At 42.1% G+C, this 17,696-nt stretch overlaps 1 protein-coding gene across 7 annotated transcripts in view; it reads right to left on the bottom strand.

The window, feature by feature from the left end:
- ARAP2 (ArfGAP with RhoGAP domain, ankyrin repeat and PH domain 2) overlaps positions 1 to 17,696 on the bottom strand; it is a 194,189-nt gene that overhangs the window by 45,159 nt on the left and 131,334 nt on the right. For all 7 annotated transcript variants that reach the window (XR_006281136.1, XR_006281135.1, XM_038400790.2 and 4 more), the window contains exons 22-24: positions 13,212 to 13,317; positions 5,955 to 6,102; positions 5,036 to 5,104 (exon numbers count right to left, since the gene is read on the bottom strand). Coding sequence is in view for 5 of the 7 variants with exons in the window: in XM_038400790.2 (XP_038256718.1) it covers positions 5,036 to 5,104; positions 5,955 to 6,102; positions 13,212 to 13,317 (323 nt within the window). In the remaining 2 variants the exon portion in view is untranslated. The remainder of the gene's footprint in view (positions 1 to 5,035; positions 5,105 to 5,954; positions 6,103 to 13,211; positions 13,318 to 17,696) is intronic.

Genomic DNA, 17,696 nt, shown 5'->3' with positions numbered 1-17,696 from the left:
TGACCACCAGAGGAGGAGGCACACGGCCAGCTCCTGAGGAGGGACAGCCAAGGCTCCAGGATCCAGGGGCCAGCCAAGCTGGGACACACCCGGCGTCCCAGATAGAGGTCTCGACAGGAGGGGATGGACCGGAGGACCCCCCCAGAGTGGAGAACACGATGTTGAGGGTAGGAAGTGACCATGGGGAACTTTAGAGACAAGCAGCATTAAAGCTGCACTGATGCTCGGTGTGTTGCGGGTGGATCCCCGCTGAGCTAAGCGCGAGGGGGAACCCCGCCAACAGGCGAGCCCTGGGTCGGGACCCGGTGGAGAGGGCAGGCCCGGGTCCCCCTACCACTCCGGCCTTTGGGATACGCTTCCCTGCCTGAGAAGGGGAAAGCTATGGACTTTGGCCACTGGGCCACACTGCCCTGATACGCGGAGTGAATTATATGGACTCTGGCCATTGGGCCACACTGCCCTGATACTCGGGGCGCGACACATGGACTTTGACCATTAGGGCCTGCTACCCCAACCAAGGGGTGAGCACGGGGAAACCGGCCATTGGGCCACATCAGGACGCCCTGAAAGGGACGGGCATGGGAACTTAAAAGTGGTGAGGCCTGACACTCCATCCACCACTACCACAAAGGGGCACTGTGGTGCCAGACCCGTCACAGGTAGGATCAGGCCTTACTTTGTACGATAATTTTAACCAAAATAAAAAAAGTTGTAGCAGTTCAGTGTCCATTAACTATGAATAATAAATATACCATGTATTATATTTTAAGTAGTTTCTCCTCTATGAATAGTTATTTTTAGAAAATATAAATGAGATTGGAGAAAGTTTTGAAAGAGATTTCTATGGTGATGAGTTTGACTGTTCTGGAGAATAGGGTTATTAGCCCCACTTTTGTTTAAGAACCTCTCTACCAGTCAAATTCTCAGTCTGCTAAATATTGCATGTGAGTCATCTTTATAATCCTGTAGCACAGAGACAACGTCATTCTACTTTCCTGTTATCTATCACACAGGTCTTTAACTGCAAGGAAAAGACTGGTACAGTAAAAAGAACACTGTATCCATGGCAATATGCAGTTCAACTTTATCTTCTCAACCGTTGAAAAGGTAATTATTTTTCCTTTACATTTTTATAAAGTTAACAAAAACAGCCACCCCTGCAGCAAGCACTTCCAAACTGTTAATGACTACCTGAGTTAAGGTCTGTTGGCTTTCCCAGCCAGTCACTGGTATGAAATGACTTTCCACTCAGTGATTATTACTTAGAAAACCAACCTATAGTGTTGTTTTTGTGACTCAAACTCAGTACATTAGAGTTTTGTGTACATAATGTTAACAGTGACTTAATTAAACACTGCAGCTCCATTAATATTTTTTACATTGGATAGTGAAAACCTGCATACCAAATATTATTTCCCCAATGGCCAAAGTAGTTCTATGAAATGTTACACTTTGTTTTCCTAGAAATCGAGAGAAGAACTAAAACAGCAACAACAGCTTTAAGCTAGGATCATCTGTACTGCTTGCAAATCTCTGAGAAAAGAATCACATTTTGTACAATATATGCCATTAAGCCATTCAAAACTACAATAGTCCAAGGACACTATATTAAATGATAAAGCCATAAAACAATTTATAGTGGTCATCCATTTCACCTATAAGCAGTGAATAAGAGGATTCAAAATTCTACCTGCCCTGACTTGCATAATAAAATACTTTCTGGAGAAAGGGAAAAGGAGTAATTTACTGTAAGAACCTATACAGGAAAAAAAATCTATTTCTTTCCAGAGTGAGATTTGCCAACACACAGATATTGTTGATACATTTCTCCATTTGTTTGTGGAAGGGGAAACTGAAATAAGTACTTCCTGAAAAGCAGATTTTTTTTACTTAGAACTGAGAACAAAGTCTACGTTCCAAAACGGTTTCTCTTTGGGGTAAGCAAATACATACAAGAATGCTGCACAAAGTACAGTTCAAAGCAGAGCTAGATAGAGTAAAGATGAAATCACAGATGTGTTGAAGCTGTACAGTACATCAGGAATTCTCTGAGATGGTACTGCAGAAAGATGACATGCATTTCCTGAGAGACAGGATACATCTACAGGTACACTGAATATAAAACAGCAATGTGACAATATCTACAGAAATATCAACGGCCAGACATTTTACCCCAGGTGCGGCCTCATGAAGATTTGACAATTTTTATAACTCACCATTAGCACTTTTTTGGAGGTCTTTTTCCATTAAAAGGAGTAATTGAAGGAAAAACATATTTTAAAAATGACATCTGGACAGATTAATTTAAATGCATAATGCATAAAAAAATTCATTTATTTCCTTAGACTAAAGTAAATACAATCTCTAGGCAGTAGCTTCCCTTATTTTTATATAAAACCTTGGAAATTAATACTGTGTTTGAATTTAAAAATAGAATATGACAGTTCTAGAAGTGCATTTCTTTAAAAACAGCTAGTTTTTGTATACGTTACTGTAAGTTATTTCCCAGAATCTCAACACATACATACATAGAAACTATGAAATTTCATGCAAATATGAATAGTGACTCAAATATTCTTTAAAATAAATAAAAAGGAAGAGAATTTGACAGTTGAATACATAATTAAATGGAAGCATTGTCGCTACTACTTTCAAAAGTCTAAATATCACATTACACCCCAAATCATCACTCTTCAGCTGCGAGCTGGAAATTTCTGGTTGAATGTTTGTTTATTTGTTTGTGTTAAAGTTGAAATGAAAGTGCTTTTTGTTGGAAGAATTTAAACTCAGCTATTGATAGGTTGATGAGACTCAAGCCAGGGGCTATAAAATGTAGTGGGTGGAACAATCACATATGAAGTCTGATTATGAATAGAGCAGAATTTGTTGCAAGCAAAGTGAAAACAAATGGTCAGAAACACAACTCAGACTTCTCACAACTCTTCTTCCTGGCAACTACTGAAGTCCCCACCTAAACTGGTCAATCAGCCATGAGGGTCTGTCCCACTTTGGTTTTACTGTGGAAAAATTAGGTACATCATAATGGATTTTTTTAAATGACCCCCAAATGACTGCAGGAACCTTAAACTTCAATTTTAAAAATGAGAAAGCAAGTCTCTAGCCTCTTTCCTTTTGAAAATAGCTTTCAGAACAAGAACCAATTCCTAAGGAGAGTGCCATTTCCACAAAAACATGGAACATCACAGTCTGCCTCTTCCTAGCATTCCTCTCTGTCCAGAACTGTAGTTTTGGCTGAATGCACTCAGCTATCAGCAATCAGAGCTCCCAAATTAGGCACCTGTGCCCAACACCTTCTATTTCCCTTTTCCACCAACTCCAAACACATGGAGGAAGCAGTGGAATCTTCACTCCCCAGGCACTTCTCTCATTTATACTCTTAGCTTCAGTGGCTGTACCAGTAGTGATACCAAGAGAAACTACAAATAGCACCATAGCCACTGGAACTTCCCCCATGACTTTCTATGGGGATGAAATCCTATGAAAGGGACTGTTCATTGCAGGTATTTCTTGGTGCTAGTCTCAGGAAATGACACAGTTAGAAGGTAGAAAAATTATCTTTCCTCCAATTTTCTATGTGCCTAGATCTTAGGCACTTCATTCCTCCCAGCAAAAGTCTTCTCTCAATAGCATCACCACTCAAAAGCAATAGACATCAGACATTGCTGTATTTCTTTTTTAATGTAAATTTCAGTCCCTTGCGTTCAGGAGGCATGTGGTGGTATTATATTTAGCCCTTTGCACTGGAAAGACAGGTGCACACATTGCATGAATGAGGCCAGTGGCAACACAATCTTCAAACGAGGCAGAATTCTCTCTCTCTCTCACCCCTCCCCCCCCCAAGAGAAAGGCATTCAAGTTTTCACACATGGACATCCACCAAAGGCCAGACGACAGCACCTTTCTCCAGGGCAATGAAATTTGACATCCATGGCGGAAGGGGAGCAGACAATAATACAGCTCAGCAGAAATACAGAAAATTGTGGAACATGCGACTTTCATGAGCACCATAACAAATTTACTTTTACTGATGAATTAAGGTACTTTGAGATTTACAATGTGTTACACCACATGCATAACCAAGAAGGGCAGCCACTAATATTGACTCATAGTTTGATGCTTCTCCCTCACGTTAACTTTTGTAGCCCTACTAAATTCCTAAACTTCCCAGGGCTTCTCCCCAACCTTATTTCAGGTCTCTTACATAGATTACAAGTTCCATAGGTTTCCTTTTGTCCTGGTTAATTCAGTGCCCACCTGATCAACAGCTTCCCAAGGTTCAGCTCCTGTCTTAGAATCACTGCCATGTGCTCTAACTGGGACCACACATGAACACTACTCAAACTTTAGTTAATGAAGCATGGAGCTACTCACTTAACAGTTCTTCTTGCAGAGAGTATAACATACAACAGCTTTCGAATAACTTCACAGAGCAATTCAAAGTGGGTTTGTTTTTTTTTTAAAATAAACATTATGGTTTGATGCCTCCCTGCATTGAAAATGGCCTCTTTTTTGTGTGTTCTGTTTGAACACTAAGATCATCAGAGGTGCCCAAGCTCACACCATGCCATTATCTATTGATAAGCCTGTTTTATAACTCCAATACATACAGAGAATTCTATCCTAAAGACAGGAGCTCAAAATGTTTTCCTAACAATGCCGATCATTACTCCCTACGGTTTATAAAACATATGGAACTAAATATATCTAAAGTTGAAATCTGAGTGAGACATATAGGTAAAATATAGTCCCATTATGTGTTAGATCATAATTTCATGGGAACAACACTTCATAGACAAGTTGTTTCACTTCGCTGTTTTACGTCTCTTTTCAAAATGGTACATTATGCAAATCAGCATAAAGAAATATAAATATAAATCTGCTACATGACAACAAAATATTCCCAAAATACATTATGCAAATCAGCATAAAGAAATATACATATAAATATAAATCTGCTACATGACAACAAAATATTCCCCAAATATTCCTAAATCAATTGATTTTCATCACTTACTTGAGTGTCTTTCCACTTGGTAATAAAGCTGTTCTCTGTATCCATTTGTTTGACCTGATCTTCATTTATCTGTTAAAAATAGATATTTCGGTAAGTTAGAAAGAAACTAACATAACACTTCATCATCCTTAGTAGATTCTTTATGATGGCTAACAACACTAAGATCATCAAGTAGGGTCGTTATACCCTTAGGAGTGATTACACTTACGTGTTTTTTATCTGATTGAGAGATTTTTCCCAGTATCAAACAGGAGGCACTAATTTTTATCGAATGTAAATCTAAAGAGAGGATTGTTCCATAAAATCCATCATACCACTGAGCTGTTTATAATATCAACACATTTCCTCTGTGACCCCAGATAAAAATGAAGAATGCTGCATAAATGGGTCACAAAGATTAGTTACTAGTAATGAATAAATTCAGCTGGATTCAGTGCTTCTGCAAAAAGCTTTGGAAGAAAACAGTATCGCTCTGAAGTGCTCATCATTAGCTGAGTCAAAAGTCTGGGAATACACTATCATACCTTAGCTGCAACACAAGAAGCATAACAGGTGAACAAACATACCACTTTCAAAGATCACAATCTTGGAACTCGTTAAAAACTATGCCATCTTCATGCCAGTCAGAAGAGTTGCGTGCACTCATTTGGAAAAGACTGATTCACAGCAACTCTATAAAACACAGCTTTTTCTCTTCAGTCTAGACTAGTTCAGAATTAATGTTTAAAAAGCAAAGGCCTCAGAGCTAAAGCATCAGAGAATCCTACATGCTGTGAAGCAGTGTAACCAACATTGCACAAAAAACATCTGTGAAGACAACATCATTGTGCAAGATCATGAAATGCATAGAGATTTTCACACATTTTACAAAATTCTACTACAAGAGCACTTAGGTCACTACATTATGCAAGATACTTACATCAAAGAGTTGTACGTAATTTTCAATTAGATCTTCAATTATATTCACTTCTTCGGTGGTATGCCCTTTAGTTTGAAATAAGCATGATGAAAACACCATGGCTAGATTGTGAGGGTTCATATGATTGATTTCTGAACATTTTTGCACCCTGTTTGAAGGAAAATAAATCTATTTAGAACACTCCTGTATAACACAGGTCACAGAACTTCCCCAAACTAATTCCTAGAGCATCACTTTTAGAAAAACATCCAATCTTGATTTAAGAATTGTCAGTGATGGAGAACCCATCCCGACCTTTTGGCCACTGCATCACATTGGGAGCTTGTGTTCAGCTGATTATGTTTCCACCACAATCGCCAAATCTTTTCCAGAGTCACTGCTATACGTGCATATACATGCTTAAGCACGTTATGCTCTACATGATTCTTTAAAAAACAACCATATCAGGGCACTAGCTGCTAACTTTTTCTATGTCTGCTTAAAGTGAGTAACACCAATAGGCCCCGGTCATCGGCGGGCAGGATCAAATCTGGGACCTCTGCAACTAAATGCATAAATCTCTACTGCATGAGCCACATGGCTCTTAGCTAAGGCTGTAGCAGACTCATTAATTTCTAAGTGGTCTTGGTGCGACTAGAGGGGACAGAGCACCGCACCCAGAAGATGTGTGGGTTACATGGGCACCTTAAAAACTTATAGTTTACTGATTTTAAGCTTATTTCCTGCATTTTCTATACTTGGAAGAGGAGTTTACTTACCTGTAACTGGAGGTTCTTCGAGATGTGTGGTTGCTATATGTACTCAAATGTGGGTTATGCATGCTAAACATGCACCCAGAGCCGAAGAATCTGAAAGCAGTGTCCATTGGTTCATGCATGTGCCCTAGCTCATCTCATGCCTCCAACTAAGGGAGTAAAGGGTGAGGTGGACCAACCACCTCTCCAGCTTTTTCTCTACCATGAATCAGATAAGATCTGAAGCAGAAGGAAAGGAAGGTGGGTAATGGAATATAGATAGGGACCACACATCTCTAAGAATCCGCAATTACTGCTAAGTAATCTCCTCTTCTTCGAGTGATGTCCCTGTTGTATTCCAGTGTGGGTGACTGATAAGCAATACTTAAGTAGGAGGAGGATGTAGATGATGGGGCTAAGCAGAGTACTGCCATACTAATGGAGGCATCAACAGAAAAGTCCTGCACCAGGACATGTCGTCTTGCAAATCTGTGAATGGAGCATTATGTGGCCGCTTTACAGATTTCGAGGAGGGTTACCTCCTGAAGAGATGCCATAGTTGTTGCTTGTGCTCTGGTGGAATGAGTTCTGAACTCATGGAGAGTGGGGGGAAGGCTCCAAAGATAGAGTAGAATGCAGCCAAAGGCCATTTGGAGACTCTCTTGGTGGAGAGGATGTGCCCTCTGACTCAGTCGCTATAGCGACAAACAGTCTTAGGGATTTCCTGATTTGTTTTGTTCTCTGTGGGTAAAAATCCAAGGCCCGCTGAACACTGAGGGAGTGGAGCCTTCGCTCCTCTGTGGATGTGTGCAGTTTTGGGGAGAACACAGGTAAGTGAATGTTTTGTTTAAGGTGAAATTCCAAAGATGCTTTAGGGGTGAATTTGGGGTGTAGATGCAAAGAAACCTTATTCCTATAGAATGCAGCATACGGAGGATAGGCCATCATCTCTCCAAGTTGGCCAACCCTTCCCACTGAGGTGATGGCCACAAGGAAAGCAACCTTCATGAAAAGGATGGACATGGACTAAATAACTAAAGGCTCAAAAAACAAACAAACAAAAAACCCGCCACCACCCTTGTGAGTACTGAGAAAACAAGGTTTAGTCCCACTGGGGAACAGACTTCTGAATAGGTGGGAAGATTCTTATTAGGCATTTTCAGAATCTATTGGTCAGTGGATGTGTGACAACCGAGTAGCCGTGAGAAAGAGATGTGGATGGTATGCGCTGATCACTGCCAAGTGGACTCGCAAGGAGCTCATGGACAAACCTGTTGTCTTCAAAAAGAGAGGATATAGTCCAAGATGAAAGCAATATCTTTAGTCTCTGGGAGAATGCCTCTTCAGTGTGCCCAGGAAGAGAAACTCTTCCACTTAGATAGGTAACATTTTTTGTAGAATCCTTTCTACTTTTAGAGAGGATGTCTGGTATGGCTGTGGAACATGAACATTTTAAGGATAACGCCCATCCAAATACCAAGTCCTAAGGTGCTTGATTCAAGGTGCTTGATCTTGCCATTCTACGAGGAGCTTATAGAATGTTGGGAGGATAATTGGTGGTCAGGATGACATGAATAGGAAGTTGGGAAACAAGAACTGTCTGGCCAGAAGGGGGTGATCAGGATGACTCTCACTCCGTCATGCTGGATTTTGTGTAGAACTTGTGGCTGAAGTGGTGGTGGAGGGAAGGCATAGTTGAACTGGAAGAAGCAGAGCATCACCCTAGGGCTCTTCTGGTGCAATACATGATGCACTTCCTGTTTGCTAGAAAGCGGTGAACAGATTCCTGGTTGGGGTCCCCATAGAGTGAAAATATTGAATCAAATCATGGATCTCCTACTCTTGGTTGACTGTAAAATGTCTGCTGAGGGAATGTGCAAGCACATTTTGTTTCCCCAGAAGGTAGGCTGCCGATAGGGCGATTTGATTGCTGATACACCAGTTCCAGAGGCTGACTGCTTCCGCACACAGCAAGGCAGATCTCAGTCTCCACTGCTTGTTGATGTAGAAGACAGTCGTAACATTGACATTATAAGGAGATGGTGAGCGTGGATAAATGGAAGAAAGGACTTGAATGCCTTCCAGACTGCTCACAACTCCAGGGTACTGTCGTGCATCCTGGACTCTCAAGATGTCCAGGCACCTCATGCTGGGTGGCTGTTCACGTGGACCACGGAACCAAATAGGGTTGCGTCTGTAATAATGTTCCTGTCTGGAAAGGAAAGGAGAAAAGGGCACTAGTGCTTATCTGAAGAGGATTTGTCTACCACAGCAGGGGAAGACACTATCTTGGCTGGAACTGTCACCATGAGGTTCATGGAATGATGGCTTGGGGAGCATAGGGATTGCAGCCAAGTCTGAAGGCAATGAAGGTGGAGTCTTGCAAACAGGGTGACGTAGGTGCATGAGACCATATGACCTAGGAGAGATGTTTTGACTGGTACTCAAGAGTTGCTTGACACATGAGCCACGATATTGTTCATGGTCTAGAACCTACCCTTGGGCAGTTACATTCTTGTTGTCAGGGCTGGGTCATGGGCAGCCAGACCTAGTGGTTGGAGCTGGAGTCCACCATCAGGAGTTCAGCTGGGCCAGGATCCTGGAAGGTCAGAAACCAGAGCCAGACTATAGATCAGAACCACAAGTCAGAGTTCCGGAGCTAAACCAGGATCAGGATGCCAGGAAGTCAAGCCTGGGGGGTTGGCGGGAGGGAGGGCGGGCAGGAGAACAAGCAAGAGGGACAAGGTGGATCCCAGTTTTTTTTAGACAGCTTCCTGTTCCCGTCATAAGTAGGGCCAGCAGGCCAATCAGCTGCTCTGGGACTCAATCTTGGTTTGTGAATCAAACAGTTGAGATGGCAGAGGTCAAGGACTGGACTCCAACTGCCCTGCTCTTCGTATATCGGGAAGCAGATGGAGTAAAACCCTCTCCTTTGGTCTTGAGGGGGGACATGGTTCTATTGCTCCTTGCTGCAATAAGGAGTTCACTTCTTGAGAATACTCTCACATGAGAGTTTTCTTTGGGGGCGGGGAGGGGGTTTCTGGAGAAGGTAGGGTTGCAAACTATATTGAATAGCCAGAGTGGATGACATTCAGCACCAACTTGTCCACTGTCATGACACCCCAGGTGTTGAAAAAGACTTCCAGCTGACCCCCAAATGGTGTGGGGCAGGGCGGGGCGGGGAGGTTTTGGGCTTAGCGTTTCGTGACTCTTGAGATCTCATCAAAAATAACATTGAGCCAGGAACTGAGATTGAGATGCCAAGACTGTTGCCAAGGGTGAAGGGAAGTGGGACTTTTGAACCCTGTCTCTCATATATTGGTTCACAGGTGTTCCAATGGAAAAATTGCTGAACAATATATCTAGATTTGACCTGTGGGCGGTGACATTTCTCTTAGCAACAGGCATGTATATCCACAACAAGCAGAGAGTAACCCTGGAAACCTTTAGGATATGAAAGGACTCAGCCGTCTTCTGGTTGAAGAGCTGCGTTTAGTCATGGGAGAGGTACTTAATGGTATTCTGGAACTCCCTAGTGAACCTGACACATGGATCCATGACTCCTTGCGCACAACAATGGCATAGCTCTGAAGGTGGTATCAGCGGCATCGACTACAGATTGGAGGGTGCTCCTGGCTACCAGTTTGCCCTTGTCTATCAGAGCTTTAAAAAGAGCTCTGTCTTGATCCGAAAGGCTGTTAATAAACTTCACAAACTTGGTGTAGTTCAGGAAATTGTATTAAGCCAGTAATGCTTGGTAATTGACTATCCTGAACTGGAGGCTGGATGGTGAGAAGACCTTTCTTCCAAGCAGATCCAGGTGTTTTCCCTCTTTGTAAGCAGGAGTAGATGGGGGATGCTTCATTAACAGAGAGAGCTTTCTGTTGGTTCCAGAAGCATGCAAGATGTCTAAGAGTTTGTGCTCGTAGTCTTGGATCTCTTCAAGAGAAATCTGAAACTTTCCAGGACCTCTGCAGAGAATGTCCTGGAGCTGCCTGAAGTCATCAGGAGAGTGGGGGGCTAAAAGTCACCACTTCATTCAGGGATGACGGATGGGAGCCTTGCTGGTTCCAGTGGAACCACAAGATCAGGAGCGAAATGTTCCTCCTCTTCTATCATGTCTGGGAGCAGATCTGAGCATCCCCTTAGCGGGGAGGCAAGGGGTGTCTCCCTAACAGATTGGATCGACTCTGTAGGAGAAGTAGGCCAGAAGGAGTGGTTGATAGATGGTCACTGGGCCCCCATGGCATGGGGTAGCAGAAGCTCAAAGTTAGATGAGGCAGAGGTTGGTACCAAGCCAGCGAGGGTCTTTTGAATGGTGGAGGACACACAGCGAGGATAAGGGAAGAACAGTTCATTGGATGGCTCAAAATCTCCTGATGAGGAAAAGGCTGATTCCAATGCCAGTGGTGGTACTGTCAGTGCCATTGGAGGGGAGATGTACTCTTCAGATGGGTTAGGTGATAAGCTCCTTCCAGCAGTTGATTCTTCCAGAGGTGGTGATATCTCCTTGGAAATGGAGGGGCCCAATGGAGAAGGAAATTTTGGATCTAGGAGAGCAAAAATGTCCTGTGGGGTGGGCAACAGATACAGATCTCCCTGGTGTGAGATGGGTTCTCCTTGTCCAGGCCACCAGAGCCTATGAGAAGGGTCATATCCATAATTGGCAGTGATCTGTCTTGGTCAGTCCTGGTGGATCCCGGGGTTTCGAAGAAGCCACGGAGGATGGTACTGATGAAACACTCTGGTAAAAGTGGAGTCCAATGCTTATGGGCTTTCTTGTTGTACCTCTGGGATTTAGAACATATTAAATCCTCATGGGCCAAGCCAGTGGGCTTGTTTACAGCTGAGTTAGACTTCTGAAGCGGACTTATAGGAAGATTTAGTCTCCTGCTTATGAGACTGCTTCCTAGCTTTCCAACCAGACCCTGCCATGGGATCTGTCAGGGTAGATTCTCTTGCACCAGCGTCGGACTTCGCAGCAGGAGGTGCATTTCTTGCTGAATCAGGCCAACGTAAAGGGATGTTCCCCTGCCTGGGTCCTACCCATGAGATATTTGTGGAAATGAAGTTCCCTTCCCTCCTTTTTCGGATACAACTGGGGAACAATCAGCAGATACTGCACCGCACCACAATGAGAGATTCTCCTAGGAAGTACAAACAGCACTGGTGGTCATTGCTGACCGAGAAGCATCATGGGTAGGAGGCACAGAGTTTGAAGCCTGGAGTCCTGGGCATAGTCTAGATCCCAAACAGGGAACAAGACAGCGGGAAGGTCCCCCTGGGAAACTAATTTAATACTAAACAGTAAAAACTATTAAAACTGTTAAGAATCATCTAGTTTGAAAACAGTTTTATTTTGTAGAACAAAGCCAAAGCTGAGGACACTAAAAGATCTGACCCAGACCATGCGGTGCCAGTGAGAAGGAACTGGAGAGGCAGTTGGTCTTCCCCAACGTTTATCCCCTCCATCATGGGCACGAGGTGATCCAGGGCACATGCACAGACCAACAGACACTGCTTTCAAATTCTCCAGCTGCGGGAGCATGGTGCGCTTGCATAACCCACAATGTAATACAATAGGGACCATCATTTGAAGAAGAATGAAGAATTATCACTAAAGACTTAAATTATTCTATCAGTATAAATAACAATTTTTAAGGACAACCCATTATAGCTTTATTCCTCAACTCAGCATATTGTACTGAAGCAGACATTCCAGAATTCCCATGTCAGATGTTCAGCTAGTTTATGACAAACATTAGTGGAACGTGTTCAGTTGATACTACCAGTGCCCCTCCTCCCCCGCCCAAAAACAAAAAACTATTTAACAACAATTAACACTGATCCATTTAATTCAGCCTGACTTGTGCAGGAGCATCCAAGCGGTACAATTCTGATACACTCTTCACAGCTTACTCTGTCTTAGAAAGAGATATGGGTTTTGCTGTGTGCTTCAGTCTATGGTTTCAAACTCTCCCAAGGGCTGTTACACTTGCAAAATTAAAAAGTAATGAAACATAGCTAGGAAAATTAATTCTTAAAGCCATCATACATATTAGACTCTCCCTTGGAGCCTTCTCTTCTCAGGAACTGCTATGCATGATGGAGCTTATGAGAAAGGGCTTTTAAAAATCCTTTTAAACTCCCTAGGTCGTTCTGCCCCATCTCTTTTGGAGGATGACAGATTCAGGTAGGATGGTCTTAATAGGCTCATTTAAAATTCACTATACATCTGCAGCTTCCTGCCAGTGCAAGACTGTTCTTTAAAGTGTGTTGGTATCTACTGTTAAAATAAAAATGTGATAAAAAATACATTTTATAGATTACAAATTAACGCAAATCCTATTAATCCTATTTATGAATCAGTAAAATTAGCCATAACTAGTTGAATAGCTCTGAATGGTACTTATTGATATATGAAGTGTTAATGACATTTCAGTCATGCCAGTGAAGTAGAAAATGCTTATTGAGTATTCTCTACTATGGTGCGAAATCTGAGTCGATCTGCTGACACACTGACCTGTAAAGGTGTTCAATTAAAGCGGCCAAAGTTGCCCTATTGACTGGTGGAAGGCTCTGAATAAAAGTTCCATACTTCTTCACTCGTTCCTTTTCATTCTGTGTATCTAATGAAGGAGGAAACAAAAAGTCACTGGACATTCACCACAATGCATGTTCCAAAACAAGAACAATACCGATCCACTACAATGGCAACATCTAGTCATTTAAAATGACAAATAAACCAATCAGCCTGCTTCTGCTATCAGTGCAGCCAGTTATTGTACAGCATTTGAAGGCAAACAGTATCAGTTATAATGATGCTATATACTCTAAGATCTGCATTCAAGAAACATTTTTAGCAGAATTCTCCAGAAAGCAACAAATTGTTTTTCATCGAAGAATGCCTTAACATGTAGAGAGTGTATGTGTCTGTAGCTTGTAAATTGCTTTGATTTGGGAGAATATATACTTTTTTTTACACCTTATTATTATTTATATTATAGTAGTAGGTAGAAGCCCCAACTGGGATTAAAACACACAGTGCTCCAAACAGCTTACAATCTAAACAGACAAGAGAGATGAATGGTGAAATGAGAAGCAGAGGCTCACTGAGGAAGTTACTTGCCCATGATCACACAGCAGGTCAGTGGAAGAGCCAGTGATTGAATCCAGTCTCCTGAGTCCAGTGTGTTATCCATTGATCTACTCTGCTCTCTACCCTGCATCTACCTTGACTCTCCACATTGTGCCTAAGACTGAACCTGCTGCCTACCTTGCCAGGTCCAGGAATAAAACCACTAACTCGTTTCATGCTTTTCTTCCCCTCCTCTCTGTTTCTGCCTCAAATCTTGTTTTGTAAATTTTCTATTCTCTCCAGCTAATGACTAACCATCTCTATTAAGTGTTTAGCAAGATGGTGTATTAAGAATACTACATAAAAATATAATGCATTGTTGCATATGGTTTTTCACTACTTAGACAATATAAAAAAACTGATTAAAATTTCAGTTCCACATATACCTCGTGTACCTATCCTCTCCCACTTACAGTTATTTATAACGGTCACACAAGTAATCCTGGTAATATTTAACTACAACAGGAATCTCTGCTACAAAGCTATAACAGAGTTCTAGTCACATGCACTAGTCAGGTTTCAGAGTAGCAACCATGTTAGTCTGTATTCGCAAGAAGAAAAGGTGTACTTGTGGCACCTTAGAGTCTAACAAATTTATTTGAGCATAAGCTTTCGTGTAGCTCACGAAAGCTTATGCTCAAATAAATTTGTTAGTCTCTAAGGTGCCACAAGTACTCCTGTTCTTTATGAGCTAGTCAGGATGTTAGTCAATGAGACTTCATTATGGACCTTCCCTGAAAAAACTAATTTAAAATGTTGCTCATGAAACTTTTTCTGACTGCTGACTTGATGAGAACAATCTAAGTTTCAAAATTCAGTCCTACACTTCGTCTTAGTTGAGGTCAAAGGCCAGTTACTGGTCCTAAGCCGTGTTGTTGTAGCCCTGTTGGTCTCAGGATATCAGAGACATAAGGTGGGTGAGGTAATATCTTTTATTGGACCAGCTTCTCTTGGTGAGAGAGACAACCTTTCAAGCTACACAGAGCTCTTCTTCAGGTCTGGGAAAAGTAATCCCAGCTTCACAGCAAAATACAAGATTGAAAAGATTGTTCAGCATAAGTAGTTAGCACATAGTATAAGGGACCATTCAAGGTAGAGTGGCCCATTAACACCTCTGCAGTCATAAGAGAAAAAGAGAGGGTCAGTGGTTTACAGATTGTTGATTTATGGCTCATTACAAAAATCTGTAACCTACTACAGGTGAGTCTCATCTTACACGCATTTAACATGCGCGAATTCAGCATTGTGCGGTTTGCAAAAACAAAAAACAAACAAAAAAAAAGAAAAATAATTTAAATATTGTACCTGTAGTGTGGGCGATTCTTCCCACCATTACACTCAATGTAATTTTGACTGTAAGTGATTTTCTGCAGAACATAACCCCACTGTAAGATGAGACTCGCCTGTATCTCCTTTTTGAATGGTCTCCTACAATATGCACTATTACCTAACCCACCTTTCAGAGTAGCAGCCGTGTTAGTCTGTATTCGCAAAAAGAAAAGGAGTACTTGTGGCACCTTAGAGACTAACAAATTTATTAGAGCATAAGCTTTCGTGAGCTACAGCTCACTTCATCGGATGCATTTGGTGGAAAAAACAGAGGGGAGATTGATATACACACACAGTTGTTTCATGTTCTCTGTGTGTGTATCAATCTCCCCTCCGTTTTTTCCACCAAATGCATCCGATGAAGTGAGCTGTAGTTCACGAAAGCTTATGCTCTAATAAATTTGTTAGTCTCTAAGGTGCCACAAGTACTCCTTTTCTTTTTGCTAACCCACCTTGTCTCTCTAAGTTACTGGTGCTATCTTTCCCATGAATTTGCCAAGTTCTCAAATGGCCAATACTCATCTAACTTCTATATTTAGCTTTATCTTTTGCTAAGTTAGAGAGCAATTAATGCTGCTATATACTTTTTAATTCAATATTTTATTCTTAAAAACAAACTGGACATATTTATAGTCAATAAGATTGTGCCATGTACGTGAACTACAGTGGTATCAATTTTATGTACTTCATTACTATAGTAGCTGGGCAGCTCACAGTCTTTCATGTATTTATACTAACAACATCCCTGTGAGGTAGCAAAGTGCTATTATCCCCATTTTACAGATGGGACACTGAGGCACGGAAAGACTAAGCTACTTGACCAAGGTCACACAGGAAAATTGTGGCAGCTAAAGAAATTGAATGTGTCTCTCCCAAGTCCCAGGCTAGCAATGTAACCACTTGGGCCATCCTTCTTCTGAAAGTAATCTACAATTCTAGTACCATACGTGGGGAAAAAAACCTCAAAAGTTTAAACTACAAGGGTGATAATATTTATGTTCTCATAAACTTTTCACTTTTATTTGTAAACAATATAAAGATTTATTGCCCCTTCAGGTAAACATAATTTATTTTCACTTCAGTCAATATTTATCTCCAAGGTCAAGAAACCCTGATGTTGACCTCTACAAAAGTCAAGGTCATAATAGTGAAATCTTCACCTCCAATAAGTATACCAGGAGATATAATGCTAGCACTGCTTACAGAGTAGATAAATGTGTGTTTATATGTTTCCTAACTTTTAAGGACCCCAAAAAACCTTTCAACCAACCACTCTAATTTTAAACGCAGTTAACATGTGACTATGGACTTGATCCTGATCTCTACTATGTGGAGATACATATCCTCGGGCTTCTAAAATAAGATGAAGTTGGCTTTAGGTTGAAGTCACTCAGTTTTCTTTCATGTTGAGGTTTATTTTATATGTACTTCCTAAAGAGAGGCTTATATAAGTAACAAATTACTCAACAGCACAAGTACAGATTTAGTAACACACATCCATCCATATAGATGTGTATATATACACACATATATAACTAATTAAGCCAAAGGATCTTTAACGACTGCAGGTATCAAGAGCTTGCTTTATGTCTCACGCAGAAAACGGCAAGGGTGGCCAAACTGCGGCTTGTGAGCCAAATGCAGCTCTTTTACAGTTGAAGTGCGGCTCCCTCCCACAGCCCCCATTCTCTGCCTACCAGACTGGGAGAGGGGAGCTCGCGGTTTCGGCCATGCAGCATGGCGGTGGAGCTAAGGGCTTCTGCCATAGACTGGTGCCTGCTGTGAGTTGGGGGGGCAGGGTACAATTTAAAGATTCGTCTCCCGCCAACAGCTTGAGTCATACCCCCTAGGCACGCCTCTCCCTTACCCTCAGTGCCCCCTCCCTGCAGCTCCCAGGTGTTAGCTCCACATGGAGAGGCAGCGGCAAACAGATGGGAGCTGCAGGGAGGGGCTTCTGCTTTAGCTCCTTGGGGAGAGGCCGGCTCCTGCAGCTGCTGTGCAGGGAGGGGGCCCAGTGGCACCATGTGACCAAACAGGGCCAGCAAACCCTGGCAAAACTATGGGAGGGCACATCACCCCATGTGTACCCCTCACACATTGCCTCTGGCTTCTGCCCAGCAGGGAGGATAGTCTTGGGGCTTCAGCCTTAAGTCCTGGTAGGCGCGCCTCAGCTCTCGAACTTCTGAAGATTGTCATATGTGGCTCAGAGAGTCAGTAAGTTTGGCAACCCCTGGAATATCGCATCTCTAGTATCCTGCCCCTTAACCACCAGAACTGTTCAGTACAAACTCATGACCTCTATTGTAACTACAATGCCACTTTCTCCAGCACATGTGTGTTACTTGCAAACCTCACATCCAGTTATTGACTAACCTTACTTAGCTTGGGAGATCTTACTGGAACACAACACAAGATTGTATATTTTCAAGCAGTAGACAAAGAGGACCAGGCAAAGAGCATTATTTACAAGTCTGAGTGTACAAATTAATGCTCTTGCTACTGACTTCAGTGGAGCTGAGATTTCACCCATAATTTCTCAAA

This window comes from Dermochelys coriacea, chromosome 4 (assembly GCF_009764565.3).
Source record: "Dermochelys coriacea isolate rDerCor1 chromosome 4, rDerCor1.pri.v4, whole genome shotgun sequence".
Taxonomy (NCBI): domain Eukaryota; kingdom Metazoa; phylum Chordata; order Testudines; family Dermochelyidae; genus Dermochelys; species Dermochelys coriacea.
The sequence above is the reverse complement of the archived record's forward strand: the minus strand, read 5'-3'. Positions and strand labels throughout refer to the sequence as shown.